This window comes from Amphiura filiformis, chromosome 2, assembly GCF_039555335.1.
Source record: "Amphiura filiformis chromosome 2, Afil_fr2py, whole genome shotgun sequence".
Classification (NCBI taxonomy): domain Eukaryota; kingdom Metazoa; phylum Echinodermata; class Ophiuroidea; order Amphilepidida; family Amphiuridae; genus Amphiura; species Amphiura filiformis.
The window spans coordinates 87,021,960-87,034,587 of record NC_092629.1 but is presented as its reverse complement, the minus strand read 5'-3'; the positions used below and the strand labels follow the sequence as shown (position 1 = coordinate 87,034,587).

The following is a 12,628-nucleotide window of genomic DNA, read 5'->3' as shown; positions in this document are numbered from 1 at the left end:
CTGCAAGTATACCTGACCCTCGTACTAACTTTTATGTGTGTGTGTGTGTGCAAACTGGTGTAAACTGTGATATAAGTATTCGTCAAGTGAACTATTTTAGCTTATTTTAGTGACTATTTTGTGATTGTGAATAAGTGTACCAGTCCTGTTGAACATAAATCTACTCTTCGGAGGTGCTCCTATTGAAAGGAGGAATATCCAACAACAACAACAACAACATGGCGATGTTGCGCGGAGCTGTGCGAATTAATTTCGCAGCAAAAGCATCAACGAATTTGCCCCGAATTCTCACATTTAAACAACCAACAGCAAATCTAACAAAACTATGTACAAGTCAACATGTTTCTGCAGTAAAGAATCTTCAAATCAGACATGATTTGGTGTGGTTTCGAAAGATACAGGACGTTCGAGTGGCCGCATCGTTCTCGTGTTCATCTGTTCACCTCAGCGGCGGTGCAGCAGCGACAGAGAGGCGGGGAGTGGGCGGGTACGGTTGGAGCCACAAGTATGGTCAACTGGCTGGCCTTGGAGCTTCAGTGTTAAGCGCTTTTGGTAAGCAATTTGATGCCCGGCCCCAACTCAACACCAAATCTTTTAAAGATCCCCTTTACATGATTTTTCATTAAATTTACCCCCTTTTTCATGCAAAATCGAGGACAAAATTTGTCCAAAACAACCCCTTTCTTGTTTTGTGGTTTTCAATGACTAGAATTTCCAACACCCCTTTTCAGTGACTAGAATTTCAAACACCCCTTTTCAGTGACACTAAATATTGAATTATAAAATTACCGGATTTTCCCAAGACTACATGTAGTACCGGTAGGGCCTACCCCGTTTTAATATCCAAATTTCGCGGACAGTGCAAATTAAAGACCCCCTATTTTGCTGATTTCACGATCAAATTTCGCGGACTGTCCAAATGAAATACCCCCTATTTTCCCAATTTCGCGGTCCTCACTACTGGTAAAAAAATTACCACTTTTCCGCGCTATTTGGTAACTCTCATGGTTGTCAATTTTTGTGTTGAGTTGGGGGTGGAATTTGATGTAAGCTTTATGCTCAAAACCACTAAAAACGAGCAACTCTGCACAGCTTTTTAATACAAACCAGACGTAAGACGAATAGTGATATGTACACAGTTTATACGTAAAGTCAAAGACATTATACCGTAGCGATATGCACACAGTAGGTATGCCAGGCAAACTTTAATTAACACTATATTTGCTAGTCAGCCAAATTCGCTTAGAACACAATACATTTATAATTTACATAGAAATATAAAAGAACTGGCCGAAGAAGGAAACCTACATAAATATGCTGTCTATACTTCACTTTTAAACCCACATATAAGATTTTTTATGGTGATAAGTCACTCGCACATGGAATTTTAGAGGGATTTTGATAGCAGTTCCATTAGAAAAGCTGCTATCAACATGAGACTTAAGATCTAGAAACACCACCGAAATGCTGTTTTGGGGAATTTTGCTAGCAGAATCTTTTTGATGAAAGTCAATCTTTGACAAGATGTAACTTTGCTACGGAAAGTGCTATGAAAAAAAGGTTTTCAGTTTTGGCTTTCTTTACTCAAGGGCTTTAATTTGATATACATTGTATAAAATGATGCAGTTTGATGGCAAATTTGAATTCACCTGGCATACCTACACACAGTTTACATCAATGATTCAATGTATGCACACGATGTGTTTAGCCACCACTCGATCAGTGAACTCTGAATAAAACCGGGGATCTCTGGGGTATTATAAAAACTTAAATTTTGCTGTATAAATTAAAGCACTTCAGGCTTAGTCTTTCACATGGTATAATTTTGTACACCATTGGGCAGTATAATCATATGCAAAAAGTAGAAATTCAACCAAAATTGAGGCGCAGATCGCACATTATGGCTTTAATTAATCCTGTTGTAAACATCATCACTTCTACACCACATGAATAGGATGGAGGATCTGTAGAAGACAATTCCTCCTCATGTAAATACAGACAAAAAAGTTGAATCAGTCAAATTTATCTGGACAGGATGTGTCTTGAATCAATTTACACAAAGGTTTAACTTTGATACTTATCACCAGGACGGTATATAATATATCGCTATCTACGCATCCACGTATGGAAGGTTTTTTGCTTCAACTATGCAGTTCTTGAGCAAAAATCCGCCGTATGAACTACCTTGAGGACTCTAATCCCTAACTTTGTCCATCCTCAAGAAATTTAGGGGATTTTGTGATTTCTCCAAGTGGTCTTCATTTTGTGATTCTCTATTGCTGAGCTTAAAGGAGGATTTTGTGATCCTAGCATCCTCTTTTTATGACATTTTTCAGTAGATATCCACGAAAAAAGCTTATTTCCAAAATTTCAGTTGATTCCGATTTTGCGTAAGCTTGCGAGTTAGGCCTATGCATGATTATGTGTATTACACTGCTCCATAGACAATGTGTTGTAATTTCGTTCTGGTGCACCAGAACGAAATTCAAATTTGGCGATATTTTTGCTAAACGAATTAATCTGCAAGAAATATTTGGTACATAAACATTATGTAGCCAGAGGTATCCAGTGGTGTAAAAATCTCAACTTTTTTTTTTGGAAAAGTGGGGGATGAGGCTGTGGATCACTTAAATGCCCCTTTAAGGGGGTACTACACCCATTGCATTTTTGTTTTGTTTTTTTGCATTTTGTGAAGAAATGAGAAAAAGAAATTAGACAATTTAGTGGTATGCAAAATGAAGGGGCAAACCTTTTCATTCTATATTGGTGGCATCGATCTCAATGTAGCTATGCTTTTAAAGGTACATTGTACATAAGCCAAAAAGTGGTACATCAATGGTGTAAAAGTGGTACATCACTGATGTACCACTTTTTGGCTTAATTCTACATGTACCTACCTTCTAACTGTACCGATGCCACCAATAGAATGAGAAGATTTGCCCCTCCATTTTGCATACCACTTTGTCCATTTTTTTCTCATTTCTTCACAAAATGCAAAAAAAATGCAATGGGTGTAGTACGTACCCCTAAAACCTATGACTTTGGTTGAATTAATTATGTTTAATATAGTTCAATTTGACGTGCCACCAGATATTCACAATTGGCTATTCCAGTTGAACCATCTTCAACAAAGGGAGCTACTTGAATTCCGGGCTTGAATCCCGGGGGGACCACTCACATAAATGGTCTGTACTCATGTGTGACCAAAAAAGTAAAAAGGGGTGTTTTTTTTAGGCAAGGCAAGTTACGCGCATTTAGGGTCTAAAAAACACTGATTTTCAAGAATTTAAGGGTACCGGTACTTAAAATTCTGAAACTGAACAACTTGTTTAGGGTACCATTTCAAATTTTTGGTAATTACGAGTCCAAAAAGGGTATATTTTTTTAATTTTTCCTGGCCAAAAACTCGATCACCCCCTGTGTGGAAGATTAAGGTCATGTTTCCATAATATTTGTTTATTTCAAAGTCTGGATTAGCCCAGTGACAGTCATCAGGCATTGCAAAACTCTATGATTCTCTTGGTCGGGCTGATCACACCTGGAGGAAAGCCTTGTAAAACCAGTGTGCACATGTGCAGTTCCCCTTTCTAGAGCTGGTTGCTATGCACACGCTTGTACAAAGGGGGCAATGTTCCTGGATGTCCGACCAAGTGAATTCCAGTCTTCCATAGAGTTGTGTGGACAGTCAGGGATTGCAATTCTATGGCCGTCTGAATATGCCTTATGACAAGGTCTTTGGACATGGTTAAATCCTCTATATCAACAACTAATATGTTTGGCATTGTCTGCTAAACTTGTTTTGAATGTGATTGAACACATTAAACATGTGTGTACAGCCTGTGCACTCAGTACGATTACCAAATTGATAAGGCTGATAACTTTATGTACATCTTTTGATCCATCTGTGTTCCTACCCTTGCCCTTCACCCTGCAGCAAGGATATTGGTTTTATTGCATGGGACCACATTATTCTAATTAATGTAACCTAATTAGCACCCTCCCCAAATAAGTGCCCCCATGATGAAATATTTCATGCGGCAATTGACTACATACTTAATTCAAAGCAGAACTGGTTCAATCTGAACACTAACTTATTTAGTAGAACTTTGTGATTTTAAATATAATTTTGAGTTAAAACCAGTCACAATACACTACAATACAGTCATCTGTTCGAGAAGCCTCAGCTGTGTAGCCCGGTACTCCGGTCACTGAATTAACTATTATTATACCATCAGCATTCAATATCCTTTTTGGAGATCCAGACTTACATTAGGTTGCCAAAAAATTTCAGTCAGAATCACGGGTCAAATCCCCGAGGTCAAATCATCGGGACATCGCCCAATTTTTCTCTTAAATAAAACCATTGGTTTTCTAGGAAACTACCGAAGTCGCGGAGCCAATTGAAATCTAGCTCAATTTATTTTCCTTAAAACCATTGCTTTATATGGGACAGAAAATGTACAAATTGTGGGGAACATTTCGAGGACATTTGCAGCAATTTTACCCCCTATTTTGCGCGAAATCAAGGAAAATTTGCCCCCAAATACCTCCCCTATTTTTATGATTTTGAGGACACATTTTCATTTCACCCCCTTATCACGATGAATCAAAGACATTTTTCCCGAAATAAATACCCCTATTTTTACCATTCAAGGGCCTTTCTGAATTCCCCCCTATTTCACGGGAAATGAGGACATTTTTTTTTGGAAAAAATACCCTATAAATTTTTGTGTGGAACTACTAAAAAACGGACAGAAAAAATACATAAAACGAAAACTGTAGCGGTAAAATGCGGACGAAAGTGCTAGAAATACACCCTATTTTTCATTTCAAGGACAATTTTGCTCCCAAACACCCCTAGTTTGGACAATCATGAACAATTTTGTCCTCGAAAATTCATGGACATTTCTTGAAAAGTACCCCTAATTGGAACCATCATGCGTACACATTGTCAGTGAAGACTGAACCCACCGGGATAGGCCTTTGGCTTACATTCTCCTCCAATGTGTTCTTCAGTAATTGTACTATCTAGATTTCTTGTATTTTTTATTGTGCTTTGCATAATGTGGAAAAATAAATTGTGTTACAAATGTACAAACAGTACACAAAAAGTAACACCTCTGTTACAAAAACTTCTGTAACATAAGTTCAGAACTGTTAATCGCTTTCACAATATAAAGAAAGACGGCTACTAGGGTGCATCATGCCCCCCTTTTGTCAACCAGATTTTATGTAGGTAGTCTTAAAATGTGCCAAATGATGAAATAATAAGATTCCCAAAATTTGAATTCATTCCGAGTTAAGTCTTATGGGTCCTCCGTGGCCCTAAAGTTTGAAATCGAATAACCCATGAACATTACATAATAGGCATATGGCAGCTATACATTTTCTAATGTTTAATGTTACATATAATGGCTGCCATGTACTTAAAATGCATGATTAGGATTATAATGTAATTGGGGTTTGTTTTCAACTAAACTTGAACTTAAAATTCAAATGAATGTGACATATACATCATTAAAATGAATAGCTGCCCTGTGCTTTGACATGTACTTATTTAGCATAGTGCTGCCATTTACAAATAATAGCTGAATTTGAACTATATTTCAAAGCACACTTAGCTATAAACTTACCCACAATTCATGTGGGATGAAAGTCACACTTTCTCTTACATGTGGTACTACTTCAATGTTTGCTTCATAAAGTTTATGTTTACGGAGATTTGGCCTGTCCTGTTCAAGAACATTTTGATAATAGCACTCAGATTTTGCAGTGCTGAGGAAATCCGAGCTCACACTCTGCTGCATCCTTGATGACGTTGATGGCACTGATGTTGATTTTAGGAAGTCTGATAGTAGCTAGCACACATGGCCCAGTTCTCCACTCTCTTTTCAAGAAATTGATGGTCGATCTGCAGAATCCTCAACATCATGAACCACAAGTTGGGTCACTACCAAGTCTGCGAGTGAGTTTGACTGTGTGATGTTGTCTGGGAAGGGTTGGTTTACCAAACCCCATATCAAACTGGTTTCTCAGAGTTATAACCTCTTCAGCTGGTTTTACCTCTAGTCTAAAGGTTTGACTGTAATTACATGCTTCTCTGTGTCTGGCACAATTCAACTGAGGAGGGCAAGAGGAATCATCTCCTCAGTTAGGAACCACAGATGGTGTTTTAGTGCCATGTTGATATGATACTGAAGAATTCACAGAATCGTATGCTAGATGCCTGTAGAAGTCAAGATCATTCCAGGGTGCATATTCATAGTCTGACTACATGATATCGATATCCACCAGGAACTGTGGTTGATACATGTACTAGAGAACAAAGTCATGTATTGGGTATAGCTGATGCTTTGTTGTGACTGTTCCATGTGGCACTGGGCAATGTTATTTTCCAACATTGGTGATCTTAATCGAGTACCGTACAACTTTGCCATCCACCTTGCCTTGTGAATTGCACCAGGTTGCTTAAATGTCAGCACCTTCTGATTACCCAAGAATACCTTTCAAGGTAGTCATCTCTCTTCATTTCTGCCTTTGACGTTATTTAAGATCTCCAAAGTATCAATTCGCATACTGTCTAACTATGCGTCCGAATCTGTGCTGGGGGGAAAATAACCCAGCATTCTATGAATAGTGCAGTGCCCAGTGATACAATGGAAGTATTCTATCTCATTAGAACAATCATCAATTACATTACATAGCCAAGTCATTTAAATTACTTAAAAAGTCATTTTCCCACTAGAAATACACATATTTCACTGTGTTAGTGTCAAATACAAGAAATGTATATATGGCAGCTATTTGTTTACATGATTAATTATGGGTTTGGAAAAGCTGCTTCGTGTTAAAATGTAATGGTTTTAGATTGCCTGTATCATTTACACAGTTAAATAACACCCCAAGTACTTGGTTACTTAGAGCAGCCACTTTTATGATTGAAAATCCATGTTATGAGAATAGCTGCCATATGCCTATTGCATAATGTTCATAGGTTATTCGTTCAAACTTTAGGGCCACGGAGGACCCATAAGACGAACTCGGAATTAATTCAAATTTTGGGAATCTTATTATTTCATCATTTGGCACATTTTAAGACTACCTACATAAAATCTGTTTGACAAAAGGGGGGCATGATGCACCCTAACGGCTACGTACGCACATTTTGATACCAGTTGCCCAATTTTGTGTGCAAATATTAACAACACAGCAGTATTTTTCTGTGTTGTTAATATTGAACAAAATTGGTTGAATGGTATCAAAATGCACATACATATAAACCACTTGTCTTTCGTAGATCTATGTTAAAATATTATGAATATGTGACCGTACACAACGAATGAGCCGTAAATTCCTCCCCAGGTCAATTTTGTTTTATTTTGTGTTTAGAAAATATATATATCATAAGCTTTTAAAATGGTATATCATTTGAATTTAATTTCAAACGATATCAAGAAGCCGGGTTATGGTTTGTTGAACTTTGCTCCTTCAACAAAATGATACCTTTTTTTCGTTTCTGTCTCTTTTTCCACATTGCTGGTAATGGATATCAAACAGTCATAATTGGGCGATCATTTCAAATCATGAGGTTCAGGAATCAGGAATATCCTCTCATTGTTAATTGTTGGTTATACATACCGTACCTAGACAAAATACAATGCTTTGTAACCCAACACTTGAACAGGATTTAGCCAAAGTAAACAAAGACCAGAGCCATTAAGAATTTTATAGACATCTATTCTAAGGTAGAAGCTTATTATCCTCTTCAACAATAGGATTATTGGTTGGTTTAAAATGTGTTTGACTATCCAAATGAGATACTTGTCGAACCAACTTGAAGTACTGATGAATACGACCTTGATGCACATTTTACACTGTAACTCAGAATAGGGGACATTTACGGCTAATTCGTGCTGTAGTGTACGGTCACATATGATATAGCTAGTTCAAAGCTAGGTGTACTTGTAATGGCTGCATTAAAGTCTTCAGTTGACTTTAGGGGTGTTGATGTTGTTGGGAAGAATTTAACAAATTTAAAAAATCAACTTAAATAAAAAATACTCTGATGATTTAAACTGTTTAAAAATCTGTTTTAATTTTAAAAACAATCACAACTTTAAGGTTGGTCTGAACCCTGGAATTATGGACACTTTCGGGCCTCATAACTTCTAAATTGTTGGTCTAAAGTATATAAAAGTATACATATTTAGAATGGCAAAGACTTGATAAGTTCATCTGTGAGGTCAAATTTGGGCCAAAATGACATTTTTGGCCCAAAATCCCAAAAATAACGGTTTTTGGCCCACTTCTTTTTCGTGCAACGTAACAAAAAAATTCTTCGGCCAAAATTTTTTTTTTATTAATTTTTAAAAACTAGATCAAAATATCTATTTTTTTGAATTTTACCCAATTTCACCAAAAATATTTGAAATTTGGGCCAAAATCGGGCTTTTTTATGATTTTTTTGAAAAATCAGCATTTTTTGACCATTTTTGGTGCAAATTTCTTAAAGTTGGTCGAAATTCAAAAAAATTAAAAAAACGGGTCCTAAATATTTTTATCTAGTTTTTAAAAATTAAAAAATTTTTTTAAATCTTTGTCATATCTGGGGCTTAAAGTACCTGGGGTAAATATAGATATTTTTAGTATTTGTGTCGGAAAATTATTGCAATTTCAAAGTTGCAATTTTACTAAAAAAATTTTGTTTCTTTTCTTTCACCTACAGGTCTTTATATGTACGTAAATGGAAAAACCACAAAGTGCAGTGAGTCCATTTCCCAGTCAGAGCTCGATTCTAAATATGGCGTACAAAGAACAGACCTACCCACCTATCGCAGCAAAGATGTCGCCCAACACAACACCGAAGAAAAACGTATCTGGGTAACCTATCGCCATGGCGTCTATGACATCACCGAGTGGGTGGCAACGCATCCTGGAGGAAAGAAGATTCTCCTCGCCGCGGGCAAGCAGTTGGAGCCGTATTTCGATACGTATGCAGTACACAAGTCAAAGTTAGCCATGGACATTATGGAAGATCTGCGAATCGGTAATCTGCATCCGGACGATATGAAAGTAGTGCAGAAGAAAGCGAGTGATGATCCGTGCTTTAACGATCCGCGACATCCAGCTTTGAAAGTCAACTCAGAAAAACCATTCAATGCTGAGTCACCAGCAGAACTTATAGCAGACAGCTATCTGACCCCAAATTCGCTATTCTTTGTTCGTAATCATCTTGCAGTGCCTAAGATTGACATGAAATCGTTTAAATTGACAGTAGACGGGGAAGGCTTGAAGCGTCCGATCAACTTCACAATAGCGGATTTAAAGAAAAAGTTCAAAATTCACACAATTACTTCAACGGTGCAGTGTGCAGGGAACAGGCGTAGTGAGATGGCAAGCACAAAACCTGTCAAGGGCCTCTCCTGGAGTACCAATGCCATCAGTACTGCAGAATGGACCGGAGTGAAGCTATCGGACGTCTTAGCATATGTAGGAGTTGCGGAAGACTCTGTCAATCATGTTCACATGCAAGGACTTGATAAAGATATGGAGGGTATGCCGTACGAAGCGTCAATACCGGCTGCGACCGCGTTTGATCCGCGTAAGGATGTCCTGTTGGCATGGGCGATGAATGGAGAAGACATCCCGCTTGATCACGGGTATCCACTACGAGCTGTGGTTCCGGGTGTAGTTGGTGCGCGTCAGGTGAAATGGTTATCGAAGATTGTATTGAGCAAAGAAGAAAGTCAAAGTCACTTTCAGCAGGGCGACTACAAAACTTTCAACCCGTCTATTGATTGGAACACTGTGGACTTCAGTAAATCTGTTGCTATTCAAGAATATCCTGTACAGTCGGCGATATACGAGCCACAGCACGGTACCACTTTAGAAGACTCGGAGACGAGGTAACGGTCAGAGGTTATGCTTGGAGCGGGGAGGTCGCGGCATCATACGCGTGAGAGCGTCTCCGTGAGACGGCGGTAACACTTGGGTAGATGCAGAACTAATTAAAGATGAAAAACAGCCTCTACATCGAGAGTGGGCTTGGACGCTGTGGGAAGTCACCGTACCTGTGCCTGAAGGTCATAAGGGAAAGTTGGAGATTGTGTGCAAGACGCTGGATACGTCTCATAATGTGCAACCAGACACACCGGCTGGGATATGGAATCTGAGAGGTTTAGTTCATAATGCATGGCATAGAATTCAAGTGAATGTTCCCAAGTAATAGATGTTCCCTGAAACAGGGATGCAAGTTTTCAGGCTTTTGCCTGAATTCAGGCTTTTCTGTAGTCCAGATTTACGTCAGGGATGAAATCAAAACTCGACCGGCGGTTCCGTCTGGTTGCCATTGTTTAGAACAATAGCTACCGGATGGAACCGGACGGAACCAGCGGTCAACCGTCGGTCGAGTTTTGATTCCATCCCTAATTTCTTTTATTATTAGCCCGTTTTAGGGCCATTCTGGTCATTGTCATACTGTTTTCAAGCTTTTTGTCTGAAGTGGACTTGCATCCCTGTTGAAAACGGGTTGATTTAGTGTCTTAAAGGCAGGCCAGGCTAGATTCTCGTAAATGAGTACACGGCAAAGTTCAGGTGAGACTGAGATATTCCAGTTGAAATCTATACACCCCTTTGGTGACCTAACAATGTAATCTCCCACACAGGGGATCTGGATTTCAAATGGAATCCCCCTGGAATCCAGGGAACCCAATATGAAATTCACATTGCCTTTTAAGGTCATGTCTTCCATATTGGGGTGTTTGGATTTCAACTGGAATAGCCCAATCGAACAACTAAGTGCAAAAATTTTGAGTTTTAATTCTCTCACCGTGCAATGAAATTTTAACCCTGGCAAATTATTTAGCAAATTTGGTATCATTGTTGCCTGTCCAACATTTGCATTTCAATGAAGAAAATCATTTTGGATCATGTTGATATTTAGTGCCTTCCAAGACCCCCTGCCGGGATCGCAAAATTGCAATTGTACCTTTTATTGGAGCCCCACCGTACGATTCAATGTGCAATGAAATTCTACCCCTGCCTGGCACATTCTGAGATTTTGAGTTCAAATTTTTTAGCAAATTTTGTTTCATTGTTGCCTGCCGAAAATACACATTTTAATGAAAAAAATCATTTTAGATCATGTTGTCATTTAGTGCCTTCCAAGACCCCCTGTCGGGATCGCAAAATTGCAATTACACTTTTTATTGGAGCCCCTCCCCCCCCCACACACACACCACTCCATGCATGTTTGAATGATCTGTATTCTGTAAGGTTGAGTTTGTTTATGTAATTGTAAATACAGTTGCTACCACGGAAAAACAGCACTGGCTGATGCGTGCGCCCTGTTTTAAATATCGTGTTAAAAGAACCAGGTCACGCTAGGGTCACATGATTCTACGCGACTTCGTTCAGCAAATTCGTAATGGAACTCAATCAGGGCCGTGTTTATGCTGCGCATGCTCAGTCTGAGAATGTCAACAAGTGCTGTTCTTCTCTGCAAGCAATTGTAACATGATGCCTGCAATATTGTGTATCCATGTTATGGTACTGTGTTTGATGAAGCTTGATTTTATCAGTCAACAGGTATTTTCACAGCAGCTTATAGGTGTAAAGTATTGTGAAACTATCCATAGCTCTTACTTTATGTTTTGTTTGTAATTGCTATGGAGCAAGCAGATAGACTGCAATGCATGATGGGATACCCCCTTCAGCTGCTGTGGGTATTGTATGAAACTTGATTTTAAATCAAATTTTGTTAGACTCGTCTTCCAATTTTGTGCAATATTTAAATGAAAATTATGTCCAAAGTGATGTTGATACTTTCTTTTTTTCTTTAAACACCTAAAATCAAGTTTCTAAAATTTGATAGGTGACATATGGTGTAGGCCTATATGTACTTATAAAGTTTAACCCACCATATTTGCATTTGGTAGGTACATACACAATGTATATTGAGTCAATATCGGCCTGTATACAATGTATATCAAGTCAATATTGACCTAAACTTTGTGCATAGAACAAAATAGTTTATTTTAGCACAGATTCTATAAGTATATTTTGGAAGGTTTATTGTACTTAGCCAATAAAATAATAGCTAGATCTGCCAATGAGATTGGCAATTGAAGGGAACAAAAACGAGATAAAAAGCAGAAACAAAAATTCTTTATACTGACAATGAGTTTAAAGATCCATTCAGTGATTCCAGCGCAAGTGTAAAAAAAAAAAAAAGTTTATAAATTGCTCAAAGTGAAGGATAAGTCATTCAAATTGTCATTTGGTATTTTTTTAATGAAAAATTGGGGCAAAAAACGAAAAAAACAGCAGCATTGACGAAGTTAATTGAAGCCCCATTCAAATATACATGTAGCTAATTTACATACTGGGCTTACTGGCAGTATATGAATTACAGATTACATGCAAATGCCTTATTTCATCTACTAAAATACACAGCTTTCGACTGAACCACTAGCAGGCTATGTTTTAGCACGTCTATGACATTTGAATTTTGATGATTTTTATGATCGTCCAGATTAGCAAATCACTGAATGAGCCTTTAAGTGTCACACAGGTATGTATTCATTTCACTAAAAACGTGCAGTCATATGTGACCATCCACCACAAACTG

General features: G+C 38.1%; 1 protein-coding gene across 1 annotated transcript; it reads left to right on the top strand.

Moving 5' to 3' along the window:
- The first annotated feature begins 225 nt into the window (after positions 1-225).
- LOC140146766 (sulfite oxidase-like) lies at positions 226-11,215 on the top strand. The gene is given in 4 exon segments (XM_072168643.1): positions 226-552; positions 8,726-9,898; positions 9,901-9,930; positions 9,933-11,215. Coding segments are annotated over 3 exon segments (1,488 nt in total). The 5' UTR covers positions 226-552; positions 8,726-8,733; the 3' UTR covers positions 10,226-11,215.
- The last annotated feature ends 1,413 nt before the right edge of the window (positions 11,216-12,628 follow it).